At 37.6% G+C, this 20,975-nt stretch overlaps 1 protein-coding gene across 2 annotated transcripts in view; it reads right to left on the reverse strand.

The window, feature by feature from the left end:
* tmcc3 (transmembrane and coiled-coil domain family 3) overlaps positions 1 to 20,975 on the reverse strand; it is a 63,656-nt gene that overhangs the window by 31,506 nt on the left and 11,175 nt on the right. Inside the window, exon 1 of one of the 2 annotated variants that reach the window (XM_051691286.1) lies at positions 7,390 to 7,593. The exons of the other annotated variant lie outside the window; for it this stretch is intronic. Within the exon in view, the coding sequence (XP_051547246.1) occupies positions 7,390 to 7,452 (63 nt within the window). The 5' untranslated portion in view covers positions 7,453 to 7,593. Of the gene's footprint in view, positions 1 to 7,389; positions 7,594 to 20,975 lie in introns of those variants that run through there. 2 annotated transcript variants of the gene reach the window in all.

The raw sequence follows: 20,975 nt of genomic DNA on the forward strand, positions 1-20,975 counted from the left end.
TTAATTGCGCCGATAACGCAATTGCTGACAATATTTTCGCAGATAATTTCTTACGGTTTATTTACTTGTGGCTGAAATTCTCTGACTGCCTGCGGCGTCTTTCCTTCAGGCAGAGACTCGGGCAGTCTCAAGCGACAGCGTGTCTCTGAGGATTATTTCAACATCTCTGCACCTTGTTACATTGTTTTGGGGCTGGTTTTAGTCATCTGCTGTAAGTAACGATGGCATTTCCCATATTCTGTTTGTTTCATGAGGCAATAAATGAAACATGACAAACATGTATGCATGTTACATGTGGGCTATCATTTTCACTAATTACTTCTGAAACATCAACACAATGTGGGAAATAGCACATTGTTACTTACATCACAGCACTGTGATTAAAACAAGTACAACCTAAAACAGCACATTTAATAAGTTATACAGTGGAACTGTCACAGATGAGCGCTTTAGCAAGCATCTGTGAATGAGATGCGCATAAGCACGCACATTCATAACACACACAAACCACAGTTGGACTTGCAATCCGGCTGCCGGTGTCCTGATAATATATGCTATGTATCAGGATGAGCTACCAATGCTATAATCGCATAGTTTTAGGGTTAGGGGTAGGTTTAGGGCTTAGTATAGCCTCACACCATATCACATTATCTGATAGGTATGCTGGCAGCACATCCTGATAGGTACTATCTGCTTGACAAGGTTTTTAACACTCTTCATGCTGCTGTAGTACATACTGACATGTTCTCCCATCCCTCCTGACTTGTGCTACCCATGTTTTAACTTCAACACATCACTGTTTTTACTGCTGGTAGCACAGATTATCAGAACACCGACACTAATAATACACCATGTACACAGAGATTAGGGTTTGTTTTGTGTGTTTTGTTGTTTAATATTACATGCAGTTTATCGTCTCATTTTGGTTTAATGCATTATTACAGCTGTTTGAAGTTCTGTCTCTGTGAGCAGACACTAGGATTACCGTAAACACCTAAATAAATGGGCACCATAATTTATGCAAGTGCATTATTATTTATTTCTCATTTAAATCAGCATAAAGCTGCTTTGAAACTATGTGTGTTGTGAAAAGCGCTATACAAATAAAAATGACTTAATGTAGGCACATTTGTGGTTCATGTTACATCCGTCAAAACTTAAATAGCAGTCAAAATTCCAAGCTTTTAAATGACACCTATTTTAAAATGAGAAGCTTTTAATGAATCAGCAAGCAGTTCCAGGTTGAAGGATGAAAAATTAAAACGTCTTTTTTTTATATATCGGTTATCGGTATCTGTATCGGCCACAATGAGCTGAGGGTTATCGGTTATCATATCGGGCCAGAAATTCCATATTGGTGAATCCCTTGTAATTTTAGGATGGAATTTGTTTGTGGAGAAAGAAAAAAACACATAAAATGTGTTATCTGAGCTGTAAAATCATCTGAATCATCCTTATATCAAGGCGGATGAACTTCTTTATGCATTAACAACATCATTCCCATAGGTGGAGTTTGCTCAATGTAAATGTGTTTCTTCAACTTCTGATCATTTCATGTCCCAGACTGATTTTTATTAAATTTGATTTAAATTTTTGTTCTATCACAAAACAACTGACTTTTTTGCTATGAGTTTATATTTTTTTGGTATCTTTTCAAATTTGATGTATAGATTTTATAGTTTTAGCCTTGTCCCAGACATAGACTTGCAATAATAAACTATGAAAATCCATGCTCCATGCTTGAGATGAAATATGTGACAAGTAATGTTTGAAGAAAACAAATAAATATCAAGGTAAATATAAATTGAGTAAATTTCTTTTTATTGGGCATCATTTCCAATCGAGCTGTAAGTTTTCCAAATTGCCAAAACTGTGAAAATAGTTTAATTGTGTGTGTTTAGAGTACATAAAATGTAAGCTATGAAATTAGCCTTTGCATGACAAAGAAGTTGGTCTTTTTTTTTTTTCAAAAACTTAAATGTCATTTCCATCAGAATCATTTCCCCTACAGATTTCTATTAGACACAATACAGAATTTGAGATGTGCTGGAAATTTTCATGACTTTCTGAACAAGATTTTTGTTTGTTTTAAAAATTGAGGGATACGTCGCAATTCATTCCTGTAGTAATGGACAGCAGGTCGATAAAACTTGTACTAAACCCAGAACATCCTGTTGATTTGTTTTACACGAGGAAACACTCTGAGTCTCTATTGTATTAGAGTAGGAAGATATAAAATACTAGATCCACCCTCATCCACAAATCAAGTCTTTTCATAGAGGTTTCTGGTGCACAGCCAGTTCTACAATCTTATTTGCCAAACACACACACACACACAGTAGTATGGTTGTAAGTTATGGCCACAGGAGGACACAATGTCACTATGGGGACAGAAATGAATAACTCTGAGACGGAGGAGATTGCAAGTCGCCATATAGACAGCTAGATCAATTATAACGGGAGTGTGCTTCAATGGGCCAATCTTCCACATGCTGGCGTGGGGGGTTTCAGGGGGACTCTGTGTTTCCCTGGAAACAACAGGAATGCAGCACACCCATGTCCACTACAATGTCCTCAGAAGAACAGTTGGATTCCTAAGAGTGGGTTTTGATGTACGTGTTCTATACTTTGTGGACAGTACTGTTCCCAGAAGTGAGCTAAATCTGACAGAACATCCATCCTTTGAGGACATCCTCAAAAGTAAAAATAAAATAAAATAAATAAGTTTTGATAAAACATTTTAGTTTTGAAAATGCAAAAATTTTCCTTTTAGGGGGAAACTTGCTTAAGCTTTAAGTAACTCACTTCATGTGAAGTCTATGATATGTCCAAATTTAAATACGCAAACGTAGCTACGTTATCTTTTGATTAGGCGTCCCCAATGGGAAAAATACAAATGTTTACCAACAGTTGACCATCATAGGATCTCAACGTATGCTTTAGTTTGATCTGTCATTTAATCAATACTCGATAAATACAAACCGACAGCTTCACTAACGCAATGCGTTTATGAAACATCAGGCTGCGCACATAAAGCAATTACGAAAAGCTAATCAAATGAGTATTGCATTCTCTATCCATTAATGGCAAGCTTAATAATGCATGAACAGCCAGACACTTTCAAGACAATCAATTAAATCTATCAGCACCCCCTCTGTTCACTCAACACACTTCTGTGCTAACACAGCATGTAAATGTGCTTTCACTGAAAACTGCATTAAAACAACTAGATTGAGAAAGTGCTCTTAATGCACTCGGTTTCTTCATTTAAAGGGATAGTTCACCCAAAAATGAAAATTCTGTCATCATTTATTCACCATAATGGTGTTCCAAACCAGTATGACTTTTTTCACACAAACTTAGGCAGATTGAAATGAAAGTGTGGCTTCAGAAATTATCAATATTTTTCAGCAAATTGACGATATTCAATATATATCTCGATAATTATGTTTTTGCTCTGAAATACCATAAAAGTGTTGTTTTTTTCAATCAGAGGAACCATCGTTTCATCTAAACAGCCATTGTAGCCATGTAGAATTAATATTTCAAAGGCATTAAATAAAAATCTATTTAAAAATGTTGAAGGCATGTTTCCCATAGTTTTTCACTAAATTAACAAAAGGGAAAGTAAAATGTAAATTTTAATGAACCATTTGTGAATGAACAAGGTGTGCAGAAACAACTTCACTTATTTTTTGGAAACCAGATGAATATTGCATAGTACTAAATTATTACTGTGGAACCCAGTCACGTTTATTATTATAATATAATACTGAATTATTATTATTTTCAGGATAAGATTTGTTAAAGATAAATTAATATATTTCTGTCTTATTTACTTCACCCTAAACTGGGGTTTGCAGTTGTGTTTATTTCGCCTTCACCAGGAGCTATTATTATGAAACGTGAAGTGCAATGTTTGTTTGACAGTTATGAGTTTCGCATCTTGTGGACCGCTGTCAAACTCTCCTTTACGGTTCCGCGTTTGTAGATTTGTACAATAACTTTATAGCAGTTACTAATGTTTGGAATTTCGCAAATGCTTGAACCAGCAGTACTTCACAATGCAAGAGAACTGCACTAAAAACACGAGCCCCCACGCGTGCACACAGATCAGCGCGTCACCAGTTCATTCTGAAGTGCACACAGACCATGTTTATCTGTCTTTAATCACAGCCTTTGGCAGTTAAATAATCACATATGATCATATTGACAATTTGATGTTATTTTGATTAATTATAAAGCCCTGAAGGATCGTGAAATTAGTCTACTGATGCACTCTATGAAATGTAATGGGCAAATTAAAGGCTCAATAAAACAGTGATATTCCCAATATTGTTGAATTTTATATCGTCAGCAATATCACTGCAATTATATCATGGGTATTCGATGTATCGCCCAGTCCTAAATGAAAGTGAATGGGGGCTGTAGCTTTCAAGCTCCAAAAGGAACAAAAAGCACAATAAAGTAGTCTACAGTATATGACTCGTGCACTATATTCCAAGTAGGGACAGCGGATCTTAAAGTATTTAAGTATATGACGATACACACATAAAAATATCGATACTAAAGGTGTTTGCTAAACTAGAGATTTTATTATTTATTTACTATACAAACTACTGAGTTTCATAAGATTCAAAGTGAAAAAAATGAACTATTATAAGCAAATGTATGTCTATGATTTGACCTATTTTTCATTCCACTCATTAATGCATGGAAGACACTTGTAAGCAGTTGCAGACAGAGCTCATCTGTTATACATTTATTTATTTAAATTAAAATCTGTTAAATGGACGTAAAATGTTCGTTGTTGTTAATAAATGATAAACAAAAATAGATGTCTGATAATTTGCTGTTTAGGCCTATAAATATTTTTAAAAAAAGGATGGCTTATAAATATAATGTTAAATGGCTAAAATTACCCATTTTATCCGCAGAAATTGCTAAATAAAAATGTATTTAATAGAGTTGATATTGAATCGATATTGATAGTTACTTGGTATCGGATCCAAAAGAAAATAATATCGCCAATCTCCAATTCCAAGTCTTCTGAAATAATCCAGTTTCTTTGTGTGAGGAACAGACTGAAATTTATAGTTTTTCACTGGATATCTTCCCATGACAGCTCTGGTCACCATTCACTCTCATTGTAAGGAAAAGAGCAGCTTAAACATTCTGCTCAATAACTTGTTTTGTATTCCACAGAAGAAAGTTAGTCAAATGGGTTTGGAACAAAATGCAATGCGAGTAAATTATGAGAGAATTATAATTTTTAGGCAAACGATTCTTTTAAAGTGCACACTAAACACTATCTCAAGGTTTATCATAACACAGCAAGAGGTTTCTTTCCCAAACCAAGAGCTGGCCACATGTTTAAAAAGACACACACTCCAAGACTTTGAAAACAAGCCATTATGTGGGTGCAGCATCACTATGGCACACACACTGTCTTGGTGCCAGGGGTTGGGGTTAACCAGGACACACATACATGGGACACTAAAGCACTTGTTCTGCTTACAACAGACCCGAACACATGCCCCAGCACGCCACCATCACCCCAGTGTTTCAAATGCATTGCAGTTTAGCCGTGTGTGTAACAGATACTTGGAATTTATACTGCCATGAATAAAATTATCAACATGAACTCCCTCCTTTATGGGAAAACATCAGTGAAACCGGTCTAACTAGGGTTAAGTATTACTATTGTCTGGTTTAATTACCTTTGAACACACTGTTGAGCTGAGCAAGTAAGCACTCTAACAATAGTTGTTGGAGTAGTAGTAAAGCAGTTTATAACTCTGCTTGTTTTCCTGTTTGTCATTCCCAGTGATTTTTTTTTTACTTTTAAAGCTGTTAAAAAGCCATTTTTTCATAATTTGTATTTTGTTCTAGTGTTTTTAATTTGTTCTAGTCATCGCTCTTCTGTTATTTGAGAACTTAATTCTTAACACATTATCATATTTCACTTCAGACTACTAAAATTTTGGTATTGTGACGGTGTATATGTTGTACATGGTAGATCTTGCTGCAATATCATGATGAAAAAGTAGATCTCATTCCATAGAAGTGTGAGCACCCCGGCTGTAAATGATGGAGATGGAGCCTTTACTTTATTTGACTACCGTACATAAAATAATTTAACTATCATATGTAAATACCCTCCTCCCCTACCCAGCACAGAGAATGGAGTTGATTGCATAGGTATAATACTATTAGGTTGGGCATCTGTCATAATTTTAGAAAACATACAACAGAAACTTTGACATGTTACTACTTGTACTATAATATAACCAATACTTAAATGTCTTTTGTCCCCGCACAAGTAACTTTTTTACTGGGACATGTGAATGACCAATTCACAAGCAAATCACAATGCTTAATGTTGAGCCCTGCAAGTTATAAACTACTTCAGGATTATTTGACTGAATACAGTTCATCCAGTAGAATCTTTGTAAATATATTTAAAAAAAAATTTTTTTTTAAATGTTTAAATGTTTTTATCTTTCTACATTTGGTTTTAAATTATGATAGAAATTCCATTTTCATTCTTTTACCTTTTTATGAATGGGAATTGTATCAACATGAATTATTTTTTTGACTGGGAATGGCATAAACTTGAAAAACAAGCTGAGTTATTCATTACTTGAGAAACGTTGGATTGGAATGACATAAACATATGAAAAACAATCCAAATAATAAACTACTTTAGGTATTTTGGACCGGGAATGGCATAAACCTATATATAAAAAATAAATAAATAAGCCATTATAAACTACTTCAGGAATTATTATTATTTATTTATTTTTCCTCACTAGGAATGACACAAACCTATGAAAAACAAGCCGAGATATGAAGATTTAAGGAATTTTTGACTAGGACTGGAATAAACAATATTCTGATGAAACAATGGAGAAGTTTACAACTTAAAACAAAAACATGAGCCTATATTACTTTAAACAAATCTACAGTATATTGCTGTTTTTTTAATACTATTCAAGTTTTCACAGTTTAAATGCAGTATTAACGAAAACCCCTTCTGAGAATTTATCATGCTTTATCGTATTTGTAATAAAAAACAATAATAATATTCCAAGCAGCAAAACATGCTTAAACAAAAGCATAGTAGCAGTAACATGGCATACTATATCGTACCAAAACCAAGATTTCCAGCACAACAAAATGGTTACTGCTGCATTACTATAGTAAAACTACTGTAATGCGTGAAATCCCATGGTAAGAATGAGAGTGAAGGCTCGTAAACAATCAAAAGAACAATAATAATGAGATGAGACACATAAACATTTGATTATATGGTATCTCGTGCACAGTGGGTTAGATAACATGCCGCATAGATTAAAAGAAGACTCGATATAACTATCGTATAACTACCATGTCGCAGTGTAAGAAAGTGTTCCTGTCGACTTCAGGTAAAGTTCTGTCGGCGCTGGGCATAGTTCAGTCCGCTCGGTCCGGTGAAAATGGACTCTCGTGCGCGTTAATGGTGGCTCGGTTCGCTACATCTCGTTGCTACATTGCGCGCTCTCTCCGTAGAATCCTCTTTGTAATCTGCGCGAGACACACACACAGAGCGAGAGAGCGAGAGAGACAGAGAGAGAGAGAGAGAGAGAGACACACACACACTCTCTCTCTCTCTCTCTCTCTCTCTCTCTCTCGACAAATGTGCACAAAATGTGCATAAGGATTGAGGTAGTGAGAGAGAGAGAGACACACACACACACACACACACACACACACACACACACACTCTCTCTCTCTCTCTCTCTCTCTCTCTCGACAAATGTGCACAAGGATTGAGCTAGTGAGAGAGAGAAAGAGAGCACACACACACACACTCTCTCTCTCTCTCTCTCTCTCTCTCTCTCGACAAATGTGCACAAGGATTGAGCTAGTGAGAGAGAGAGAGAGAGAGAGAGAGAGAGAGAGAGAGAGAGAGAGACACACACACACACACACACTCTCTCACGAGAGAGAGAGAGACAAAAGAGACTCGCTAATGTTATGACGTCACCGCCATTTAAGGGGAGGTGCTACAGGTGGAATTTTTTACATTTGAATTATATTAGATGTATGGCAATAGATCCCACAGAAAATGTGTTTTCTTTTAGTATTAAAGTCAACACCTCAGGGTTTGTCAGGCATTTTTCAATTGTCAGACACTTTTTTTTATTTAACAATATATTTAATTAAACATTTTTCATAGGCTGTGTAAATGAACATGCGTTTGCCCCTTTGTGAGATAAAATGTCCCCTTAAATTATTTTTATTTTTTTAAATGACCAGACAAGAAACAGATTTAAGAGGCAAAATCTAAAATTAGGGGTATGAACATATTATGAAGAAAATGCTCGTATAAAATAATTAAATTTAACTGTTTATATATTCTTTTAGCTATTCTTATTTTATGTTTTGTACACTCAAAAATACATTAATTTTAAGATTAACTCATTTCAATTCCATTACAAATTTCCTTTAAATTGAACTGTGTAAATTGTGTCTTAGGTTTATAAGTTTTTCAATTATTATTGTTATTATTATTTATTTAATTTTGTTAAATATTACTCAATTCAATTTAAGGGGAATTTGTTAAAAAATTAAATGCTTAATTCTTGAAAATATATATTTTAATATAGTTAAAAACAAAACAGTGGAAAGGAAGAATTGTTAAATCCAACCAGAAATCATGACTTATGCCTGTAGTGCCTGTTCTGTAGCTTCAGATCATAATGATGAATTTACATTAACTGGCTGCAGGAGGTAAAAAAAGTCCATGCAAATTAGAGAAGAACATCTGATAATGGTGTGATAAATGGCGATGTGCTTATGTTTTGTTAAGGCTTCATAAAGATCTCAAGTCTTAAAGTAAATAAGTATCAGGCACAATGACAAATCGGAAACAGTAGGTTGACTTTTCTTTAGCTAAACTCAGTCTGTAAATACCGAAATGCAAATCACTGCCCATGGTGGCCAAAGCAGTAACTTTTGTTGGGGTTATGTGCGCGTGTGAGCTCCGATTTCCGGGTGAAATGTCCATAGAGGTGCGCCAAAAGCAAGTTGTGAAGCGAGTTGTTTTCATCTGTACATATTGTTATACAGTGAAGAGGAATGCATATTTTATAAACTGAAGCCCCCAACACAATCCCCAAACCTAAACCTAACCATCAGTGGAGTAAAAATGGAATGTTAGAGGGAAAAATGCATCCTCCAATTCGCACTCATCAAATACTTCCTGGTTTCAAAGCGGAATATGAACCCAGATCTCCCACTCTGCTGATGAAAACACACATCTTGTCATGCCACAAGGGAAGGTAAACACATTGGAGCCGATGCAAAAATGTCTAATGAGAGATGCCGCTTGTCAGTGAGTTGGCATAATGTGGCCGATCCTAAGATGCTGAAACTTTTGGAAACAACATGCCGACTTTCCATGTGATCGTGTTGCATAGACACTGTGACCTGGACAATAGCTACAGTTCAGAAAACATATCACCCGATAGTCCCTAACCATAAATAAACCTTATAGAGAATCTAACAGCATTAATCTTTCAGAGGAAAACCCTTTTCAAATGAGTGCTGAATATTTAAACATCTGCTGGTTTGAAAGAATTATGTGTGCAGGCCAGAGTCATTCAGGGTGTGTCAAGCTTTAAAAACCATTCTCTCTCTCTCTCTCTCTCTCTCATACACACACGTTATAAAAGTTAAGAACCACAAGGTCAAAGGTCTACTCACTGCTACAGTATGGCATCTTGAATATGTTTGTGACCACATTCAGCAGTTGACCTACACTTGTTTGCTACATGAGTTAACAAAACCATAATATAAGGAGTTCTCTTTTAATACACAGAATCATTTACAGTATGTTTGTACATTTAATATTTGACACATAATAAAAAGATTTTTACTTCTGAAGAAACTGTCAGTGGTGTTTGCCTGTGCAAAACTCATTGCCAGATTACTAGGGTGTTGTGGGTGGTCGCCAGGGCGTTGCTATTTTGTTGGTTAGTGCTTTTTGTTGCACAGCTATGCAGTTTCTAGGTTTTTCTCTGACAATCTAAGTGTCTGATATTTTGGTCTCAAGATGTGGCTCAGACACCTCCTTTAATGGGATTTTCACCTGTTTTATGGTCTGACAGGCAAAGATTGTAAGTGTTCAATCTGCCTTTTTACTCATGATTTCTGTCAAAGTGAATCAAAGTCATTGTGGTGTGATACAAACTTGGCCATGACAAAACATGTTGGAGACATATCCCACCCATCCCACCAATACATTACACAAATGAGTATGTGCAATAGTAATAGTCATGCTTGCATTATCAAACGCCATTTATTATGATACAGAAATAATAATACAGAAATAGCACACGGTTGCACTTTATTTTACAGTATGTGTTCTTTTAGTATACTTAGTGTACTTACCCAAGAAAGTACTGAGTAATATTAGGTAACTACATGTACTTTATATGGGTTAAGGTTAGGGTTGGGGTTAGGTTTAGGTTTAGGGTTAGTACCTAGTAATTACTGTATTTGTTGTGATTATATAGTACGTGAATGTAGAACAGTACTGTAAAATAAAGTGCTACCCACACACTTTTCTTAAGCTACTGTGTTATTGTCCCTAAAAATTGACAGGGTTAGTGTTTCCCAAGGGAACTGTTTTAATTACCAAATTATTCCCATCTGTCTTGCAGGGCTGCTAAATGGAGCAAACACTTAAAGCATAAACATTACGCTGCAGGTGAGCTGCCTTTAAACCAGAAACATACTTTACACAAGTATGCAAATGTAGACAGAATGCTTGGCCTACTCATCACAAGCATACGGTCCCATTGTACATACAGTAACGTGCGTTCTTGCATTACTGTGGCTGTAACAAACCTCAGTACTCAAGGGGGCGATAGAGTTGCCTTCAAATGTTTGCACCATTAACTCCAATATGCTACTGCACATGTGGCTTCAAAACCTAAACTACTAACTGTATTTTCTACATCACAAATCATGTGGAAAGACTTTGTGATAAGAAAATACACAACTTGTTTGACTACGACCAGTTCTAGAACACCTAATCTCCTGCTGTTTTCAAAACAAATGTAGAACATAAAATATTCACCAGCACAAAATATACTGCTGTCAAGGGCCTACTTTATTTCAAGTGTGTGAAATAGCCCTTTAAGTAGCACCAAACACACACAATGAACCATCAGACTGATACACCATTAAACTTGATGTGCACTAAACTGAACAGACAATGTAATGAGATCTCGCACATTAAGAGTCAGACACACACACGCACACACACACACATTAACACACACCTGCTTCCCTCTCCATGCACAAGCAAATTGCACAATCACACCGGCACTTATCTTACCTGTGAGAGCTTGCACACACATTCATACCAGAGCAGATCATGTGTCTGGAGATGTGTTCCTGTCTAAAATGACAGATTGTGTGTGTGCACAAGCATATGGATAGATTATTCAGAAGTTTGGTAGCAGTGGCTTTAGAAGCAATGCCTGACCAACCTCCCAGAACACCAAATTAACAGCCTAGCAACCACCCAGAACACCCTAGCAGCCCACCTAGCAATGCCTAGTCAACCATCATAGCAATACGCTAGCCTAACCCCCTAGACCATCCTAAGTACCACCCTGAGCACCCTAGCAACATGTTAAAAAAACACTAAGAACATATTAGCAACTGCATAGCAACGCCCTTGCAACAACCCAGACCACCCAATTAACCACCTAGCCACACCTGATCAACCATCCAGAACACAATAGCAACTGCATAGCAATAAACTAGCAACCACTCTGAACACCCTAGCAACTGCATAGCAACATGCTAGAAACCACACAGAACACACAATCAACAATCTAGCAATCACCCAGAACACCCTAGCAATGACCCAGAACACCCTTGCAACCACCCTGAGCACCCAAGTAACCACCTAGCAATGCTTGACCAAACATCAACAAAACTCTAGCAAAGGCATAGCAATACGCTAACAACCACCTAGACACCCCAACTTCCATAGTGAGCACTCTATCAACATGTTAAAGCCACTCAGAACACCTCAGCAACTGCATAGCAACACCCTTGCAACAGCCAAGAACACCCACGTAATGACCTAGCAATGCCTGATCAACCATCCAGAGCAAAATAGCAACCGTAAAGCAACACACTAGCAACCACCCAGAACACCCTAGCAACTGCAAAGCAACATCCTTACAACCATCCAAGTAATCATATAGCAAGGCCTGACCAACCATCCGGAACACCCTAGCAACCACCTAGAACACCCGATGAACAACTTAGCAATCACCCACAAACCCTAGCAACCACCCAGTGCACTCAAGTAACCAACTAGCAACCACCCCGAAAACTCTCACAACCATGTAGTAATACGCCAGCAACCACACAGAGCACCCTAAAACCATCCTGAGCACCCTAACAACATGCTGAAAACCATTCAGAACACCCTAGCAACTGCATAGCAACTCGCTAGCAACCACCCAGAACAGGCTAGCATCAGCCTAGTAACCACCCAGAAAACCCTAGCAACCACACTGCAATGTCATGGCAATCATCCAGAATACTGCAGCATAGTTGCAGAGGCTTGAGCAAAGACAAAAAAAAAACAAAAAAAAAACAAAACAAAAAAAATGCTTTTAGATTGGAAGACTTTTGCGAATTTCTAAATTGATATGATGCGGAGCAGCTATGTCCCTCTCCCACAGCTGCTAGAGCAGAGTGACATTTTAATATCATGATGTCAATCTCACATAGAGACAGATGGAATTTAAACTGTTTCAGTGACCTACAGACTGTATCTGCCAACTGCCAAGCATAATTAAATGAATGAATCACCATATGAATGAGTTTCCTTTCCATAAACTCTAGAATGACTGTCAGTTTGTGGATGTTTCAGGAATGCATTCGATTCACAACATCCACAGAATTCATTTTATGATATTAAACAACTGTACACACAACACAGTAACCAAAAGAAAAGATGCAGCAAATTTTTACAACCTAAACACAGACACATTTGATTTAATTATATAGATAATGTACTGTATAATATTCAGTATATATTCAGTGAAATCAGCCTGAGACTTGGGAGTGGGCAATTTTCAATTGGCCAGGAAATAACCACCTAGCAACCACCAGTAACACCTCAAAACCGCTCTGAACACCTAAGCAACTGCATAGCAATGCCCTGGCAACCACTCACAATACTCTAACATCTTGGCGGTGAGTATAGCATAGGCAAAAACAACATTAATTAAAAAAGATATATCTAGTTACTCGCTTAAAGGGATAGTTAACCCAAAAATGAAAATTCTCTTACTCACCCTCATACCATCCCAGATGTCTATGACTTTCTCTCTTCAGCAGAACACAAATAAAGATTTTTAGAAGATTATCTCAGCTCTGTAGGTCCATACAATGCAAGTGATTGGTGATCAGACCTTTGTAGCTCCAAAATCACATTAAGGTAATATAGAAGTAATACATAAGACTCCAGTGTTTAAATCCATATCTTCAGAAGCAGTATAATAGGTGTGGGTGAGAAACAGATCAAAATTTAAATCCTTTTTTTTTTACTCTAAATCTCCACTTTCACTTTTACATCTGAAAGTCACATGTGGTGCCTGTTTAGTTTCACTTTCACATCTGAAAGTGAAAGTTGAAGTGGAGATTTGAGGACTTAAATATTGATCTGTTTCTCACCCACACCTATTATATTGCTTCTGAAGATACGGATATAAACACTTTTTGGAGCTTCAAACATCTGATCACCATTCACTTGGATTGTATGGACCTACAGAGCAGAGATATTCTTCCAAAAATCTTTGTTTGTGTTCTGCTGAAGAAAGAAATCATACACCTCTGGGATGGCATGAGGGTGAGTGAATGATGAGAGAATTTTCATTTTTGGGTGAACTATTCCTTTAATGGTTATGGCAAAATATTGGTTTGTTCTGTTTACTTTCGAAGATACCTCTCTGTTACTTTCGAGAGAACCCCCCCCCACCCCCCGCACACACACACACACACACACACACACACACACACACACACTATGTCAAAGTGTGACAAAATGTTTTGTAAAGGTCATGACTTCTGTTTCTAACAATTAGTGGAAACCCAATCCATGAGAATGCCCACAGGCTGTTTCTTTCTAACTGAAAGCTTTTCTACTGAAAACTAACCAACAACAGGTTCTAAAAGATTGACCAGCGCTGCTCACTCAGAAACCACATGCAATTCACAGCAATATGGGGGAAAAATAGGTTTTGGAACAAGATAAAATGGAAAAAGTGAGGGAGAGGTAATTAGTAATTTGTAATGGACCACTTGTAATTTTATATCACCTTGTGCAATTTATCCAGAATGAAGTAAGAATTGTATTTTCTCCATATTCAGTTGGGATTCTTAGTGTATACGCTGGTACACTATCTGTGCATTAATCTCTCTCACACACTCATTTTGGCTACTTTTGTCCTTTCTCTTGTTCTTGTGAGTGAATTAGTGGTGTCAACTACAAAAAAGAGCAAAGAGAAGAGAAAGAGAGACAAAGAGATTGAAAGATAAAAGAAAGAAAAATGACCTTTGCCCCTTCGGCTCCCTCAGCCCTCCTGCAGGACATGACATCACTATGTAGTTTTGATCCTCTGAAGGAAGAGATGAAAAGAGCTACTATACGTGCACAGCAATGCATCAGTTGGTCATCCTTTCATCTCTAGCTGCTATTTCTTTCATGACATAGGCCAGATTCAAGAGCCCGTCCCTTACGACCAAGACGAAGAGGGGCAATTTCATTCCAAAAACCAAAACATCAAATAGCCTGCCCGCTTTTTTTTTTTTTATATCAAGAATAGAGCACACATGAAAGTATTTTTGCACACAAGCTAAATCACAATTGTTACTACAATTTAGGATCAACAGAACACAACAGTCTGGTTCTGGAAGTAAAAATCACATAAATGTTTTCTATAGGCAAATAATTTTTTTTAATGCTAACTTATAAACCTTTAAAGACAGACCTGTGAGCCCCAAGGTTGTTAATCGATGGTGTATAGTTCTGTTGAAGCCATTAGTCCATGTTATTTCAATTATTATTTTTTTTATATAATGTTTAATGGTGGAATTCCTGGTGAAAAACACCACTGCCCATAATCTTCCAATCAGAGAACCACAGGTCACAACCCACGGCAAAAGAGCTCTGCAGCGACTGCACACTCACATGATGTACTGTGATTGACGCAATCAAGCCGCTCTTAAACTACTTGTATATTTGCAAATAGAATTTTTGCAATACAATTAAAATATATAGTTTTATACTTAAAATCAACAACTTAAAATCAATAGTTTTACATTTTTCCATACTTTTTAATTCAGTTACAACATTCGCAATGCTTCATGGGATTGTAGTTCATTCCCTCATAAAAGAGGGTAATTACACACCTTTGCATTTTTGTCCAATTTTCAAATACTTCTCTGCTTCGAACAAAAAGAAGTTTGTAAAGTTTTGTAAGCTGGTAACTCTTTAATGAAGGATTTAATAAAATCCTTATAAAAAAAAAAAGATTGGGAAAAATACTTCTGGAACGAAGACGGCTTAAAAAGTAAGCACCCACTGTTGCACCCTATAGTAACAGCGTCTTCTCTGATTGGTGGATCTCTTTTGAGGATTATGGGTAGTGTATTTCTTTACCAGGAATTCTTCACTTAAACATGATTTTTATAAAAATGCAATGGTAATTGCACTGACTTATACCACTGCACATACCATCGAATAACAACCTCATATCTCAAGGTAGGTCTGTCTTGAAAGATTTTATTAAAATAATAATAATAATAATATTAATACTAATAATAAATCTGTTCCACTTTTGAGAATAAGAATGGGATTTTTACTTCCAGAACCCATGTGTTGTGCACTAATGTCTTGAGAATCAAAAGCCCCAGATAAGAATTCGAGATCTGACATGTCACACACACATTTGCTCAATAAATCTAATACACAGGCATCTAGAGGTGATTTCATTAGGAGCCTTGCTGTAACATTATTAATGATTCATCTTCCTGTCTACCATTCAGAAATGAATTATTGATTAATACAGTCTGTGTGTGTGTGAAATGACCAAAGACTTGAGTCTAAATATAGCTCCTGTTTAATTGCACAAATTTACTGAAAACAATCTTGAACAACTAAATTAGCTATATGTGTTATTTGAATGTGGACATACAAGGGTGATATAATTCTTATGAGCATTCATAAAGCATTTTATCATGTTTACTGTCACTTAGGCACTAGCTGGCTCTAGTTTCATGTTACATAATTTGTGTTCAAAACCGCTAAAGAAAGTTTCCACGTATACTGCATGGAAAAATGGATATAAGAATCAATGTCTCTCTAATGCTAATGTAAACAATGGTCAGCAGTGCGTGAAGACCTTTTTATCACCAATAAAACATTTCTTTAATCTATCGCCATTTCTTGAAATGTTTTTTTCAATTAACATTTTTTATTGACTGAAACATATAAACTGAACATATGACTGAAAAAACACAACATATATTTACATTTATGCATTTGGCAGATGCTTTTATTCAAAGCGACTTATCACAGGGACAATCCCCCTGGAGCAACCTGGAGTTAAGTGCCTTGCTCAAGGACACAATGGTGATGGCTGTGGGAATTGAACCAGCAACCTTCTGATTACCAGTTGTCACCTGATCACTCAGGTGACATTTAACCCCCACTATTACCCCTCCCCAATCACCAACCCGGACCCCAGCGAACACCCCTGTGATCACAAATAGAATACACACACACACACAAAAAAAAACACAGTTGTGCTCAAAAGTTTGCATACCCTTGGAGAATTGGTAATATATGTACCATTTTTAAAGAAAACATGAGTGAGCAGGCAAAACACATTTCTTTTATTTCTTATGGGATTCATATTCAACTGTAGGTTATAACAGAATGGCACAATCATAAAACAAAACATGGCAACAATGAAAAAAATGAAATGACCCCTGTCCAAAAGTCTGCATACCCTTAGTTCTTAATACTGTGTATTGCCCTCTTTAGCATCAATGACAGCGTGCAGTCTTTTGTAATAGTTGTCTATGAGGCCCCAAATTCTTGCAGGTGGTATAGCTGCCCATTCGTCTTGGCAAAATGCCTCCAGGTCATGCAAAGTCTTTGGTCGTCTTGCATGAACCACATGTCTGAGATCTCCCCAGAGTGGCTCGATGATATTAAGGCCAGGAGACTGTGATGGCCACTCCAGAACCTTCACCTTTTTCTGCTGTAACCACTGGAGGGTCAACATGGCCTTGTGCTTAGGGTCATTGTCATGCTGGAATGTCCAAGAGCATCACATACGCAGCTTCCGTGCATAAGAATGCAAATTATCTGCAATTAATTTCTGATAACATGCTGCATTCATCTTGCCATCAATTTTCACAAGATTCCCCGTGTCTTTAGAGCTCACACACCCCCAAATCATCAGTGAGCCACCACCATGCTTCACAGTGGGGATGGTATTCTTTTCACTATAGGCCTTGTTGACCCCTCTCCAAACATAGCGCTTATGGTTGTGACCATAAAGCTCTATTTTGGTCTTGTCACTCCATATTACAGTGTGCCAGAAGCTGTGAGGCATGTCAAGGTGTTGTCGGGCATATTGTAACCGGGCTTTTTTGTGGCATTGGCGCAGTAAAGGCTTCTTTCTGGCAACTCGACCATGCAGCTCATTTTTGTTCAAGTATCGTCGTATTGTGCTCCTTGAAACAACCATGCCATTTTTTTCCAGAGCAGCCTGTATTTCTCCTGAGGTTACCTGTGGGTTTTTCTTTGTATCCTGAACAATTCTTCTGGCAGCTGTGGCTGAAATCTTTCTTGGTCTTCCTGACCTTGTCTTGGTATCAAGAGATCCCCAAATTTCCCACTTCTTAATAAGTGATTGAACAAGGGGACCTGGGTAGCTCAGTGGTAAAAGACGCTGGCTACCACCCCTGGAGTTCGCTAGTTCGCTAGTTCAAATCACAGGGCATGCAGAATGACTCCAGCCAGGTCTCCTAAGCAACCAAATTGGTCCGGTTGCTAGGGAGGGTAGAGTCACATGTGGTAACCTCCTCGTGGTCGCTATAATGTGGTTCGTGTTGAGTTGAGCGCGGATGCCGTGGTAGATGGCGTGAAGCCTCCACACACGCTATGTCTCTGTAGCAATGCGCTCAACAAGCCATGTGATAAGATGCACGGGTTGATGGTCTCAGATGGGGAGGCAACTGGGATTCATCCTCCGCCACCCGGATTGAGGCGAATCACTATGTGACCACAAGGACTTAAAAAATGCTCTGGGAATTGGGTATTCCAAATTGGGTAGAAAAAAAAAAGTGATTGAACAGTACTGACTGGCATTTTCATGGCTTTAGATATCTTTTATATCCTTTTACATCTTTATAAAGTTCCATTACCTTGTTACACAGGTCTTTTGACAGTTCTTTTCTGCTCCCCATGGCTCAATATCTAGCCTGCTCAGTGCATCCAAGTGAGAGCTAACAAACTTATTGACTATTTATACACAGACACTAATTGCAATTTAAAAAGCCACAGGTGTGGGAAATTAATCATTTAAATCTGTGTGTGAAACCTTGTGTGTCTGTTACAAGGCCAAGCATTCAAGGGTATGTAAACTTCTGATCAGGGCCATTTGGGTGATTTCTGTTATCATTATGATTTAAAAAGGAGCCAAACAACTATGTGATAATAAATTGCTTCATATGATCACTATCCTTAAATAAAAGACAGTTTTTTTGCATGATCAGTCATATTTTCAAAATCAATGTCAAAATTTCACAATTTCTGCCATGGTACGCAAACTTTTGAGCACAGCTGTATGACACTCTGAACCTTGGATCTTAACACACCACCAAAAAACATGGGTTGTGTCTCCATCTTCTGAATGACATCGCCAGCAGGGGGGTGTGTCTTTAAGACCAAGCCTATACAATCTAGAGGGGGTCCAATTGAATCTATGTAAAATCTTGAATTGCATAAGGTGAAACCTTGCATCTCTAGATGCAGACATGATGTTTTTTAGAATCCTGTCCCACACTCCCTCCTCCAATACCAAGTTTAAATCTTTCTCCCATAATCTTTTGAGAGAAGTTGAAGTTCCATGCCCCAGACTCAGAATTAGCAGGGAGTAATACACTGATGCCTCATGACCTTTTTAAAAAGCAGTAATCACCTCTCCCAGTGTATCTGCCGCTTTAGGGGGGTGTATGCTACTCCCAATAACAATACAGAGCAAGTAGCACAGCTGTAAATACCTATAGAATTGAGATCTGGAAATCCCAAAATGTTGAACCAAATTTTCAAAAGATCTCAATACTCCACTCTCATATAGGTCAGGGTTAGGGTTAGGGTTAGGGTTAACAATTAGTTAACCCTAACCTAACCCTAACCCTAACCCGCTATCGGGTGTCTATAAACTTAACTTAACTTAATCCATCCAATAAAAGTTTTCCCGAACCTGTATATTTCCAAAATCTTAAAAAGATAATCCCATTCTACCATATCAAACGTCTTTTTGGTGTCAAGTGAGATGGCAGCGATCGGAGTCTGATCATTCGCCACTGACCACATGATATTGATGAAACGCCTAATGTTATCAGAAGAGCTGTGGCCCCAAATAAACACCACCTGATCTATATGTATAAGAGATGTCATAATTTTACTTAATCGGTTAGCCAGAATTTTTGACAATATTTTGACATCTAGCTGGATCAGGGAAATTGGATGGCAACTCTTACACTTGCTTGGATCTTTGTCCTTTTTAAGAATCAGACTGATCCGGGCTTGTGTCATTGTTGGCGGAAGCTTTCCATTCTTTAATGATTCCGTATAAACTTCTAACAAAAGTTCTGTAGCATAAGATCTAAAAAATTCAGTGGCAAAGCCATCTGGCCCCAGAGACTTGCCTGTAGGCAAGGCCTTAATTACCTCGCCAAGCTCCTCCAAGGTTATCTCAGAATCAAGAGAATTTTTTTGCTCAGTCGTCAGTTTAGTGAGTTCTAATGGTTCCACAAAGTTCCTAATATTCTGTAGATGAAGATGCGGAACTATAAAGATCAAGATAAAATTCTTTAAAAGTATTATAAATATCAATGGCCAAGGTAAATATTTCCCTACCAGCAGATTTCACTGAGGGAATGGTAGAAAAAGACTCTCTGTGCTTTATGTATCTAGCCAAAAGCTTCCCTGCTTTGTCCCCCGACTCAAAGTATGACTGTCTTGCCCTGAATAGCCAAAACTCCACCTTCCGCGACAAAATAGTATTATATCTGTATTTCAATCAGGTCAATTCTCTGAGGCCATCAGATGACATTCGGCACTTCAGCTCTGCCTCGGCACTTTTAATATTCCCTTCCAACTCCATGAGTTATCGTGCTTTGGATTTTTTGGTGAATGATGCATACTGTATGATCCGGCCCCTAAGAACCATCTTAAGTGCCTCCCAAGCCACACCCACAGAGGATACTGAGGACCAGTTGGTCTCCATATAAACATTAATTTCATCCTTTAACATTTGTTGAAATTCAGGATTTTGCAAAAGGGATACATTTAAGCGGCAACAATATGATTTATTTTTCTCCATATGTGGCAACACCTCTAAACTCACCAGGGCATGATCTGAGACTAAGATGTTTCCAATTGAGCAATCAACAACAGCTGAAATGAGGGACTTTTTGTTTGACATTCTAGTCGGAGGCGCGGCTGTGTTGTTTAAATGCGCTATGTGACGCAGGCGAGGGAGACGAGCAGGCGCGCTGGTCAGGCTCCGTCTGTGCGGCTTTCGAACAACACTGCCAAGCATTCATCTAGCAAATCACCGCTCTCTCCGTAACAAAACGGACGTACTACATCT

The sequence above is a fragment of the Myxocyprinus asiaticus genome, chromosome 47 (genome assembly GCF_019703515.2).
Source record: "Myxocyprinus asiaticus isolate MX2 ecotype Aquarium Trade chromosome 47, UBuf_Myxa_2, whole genome shotgun sequence".
Classification (NCBI taxonomy): domain Eukaryota; kingdom Metazoa; phylum Chordata; class Actinopteri; order Cypriniformes; family Catostomidae; genus Myxocyprinus; species Myxocyprinus asiaticus.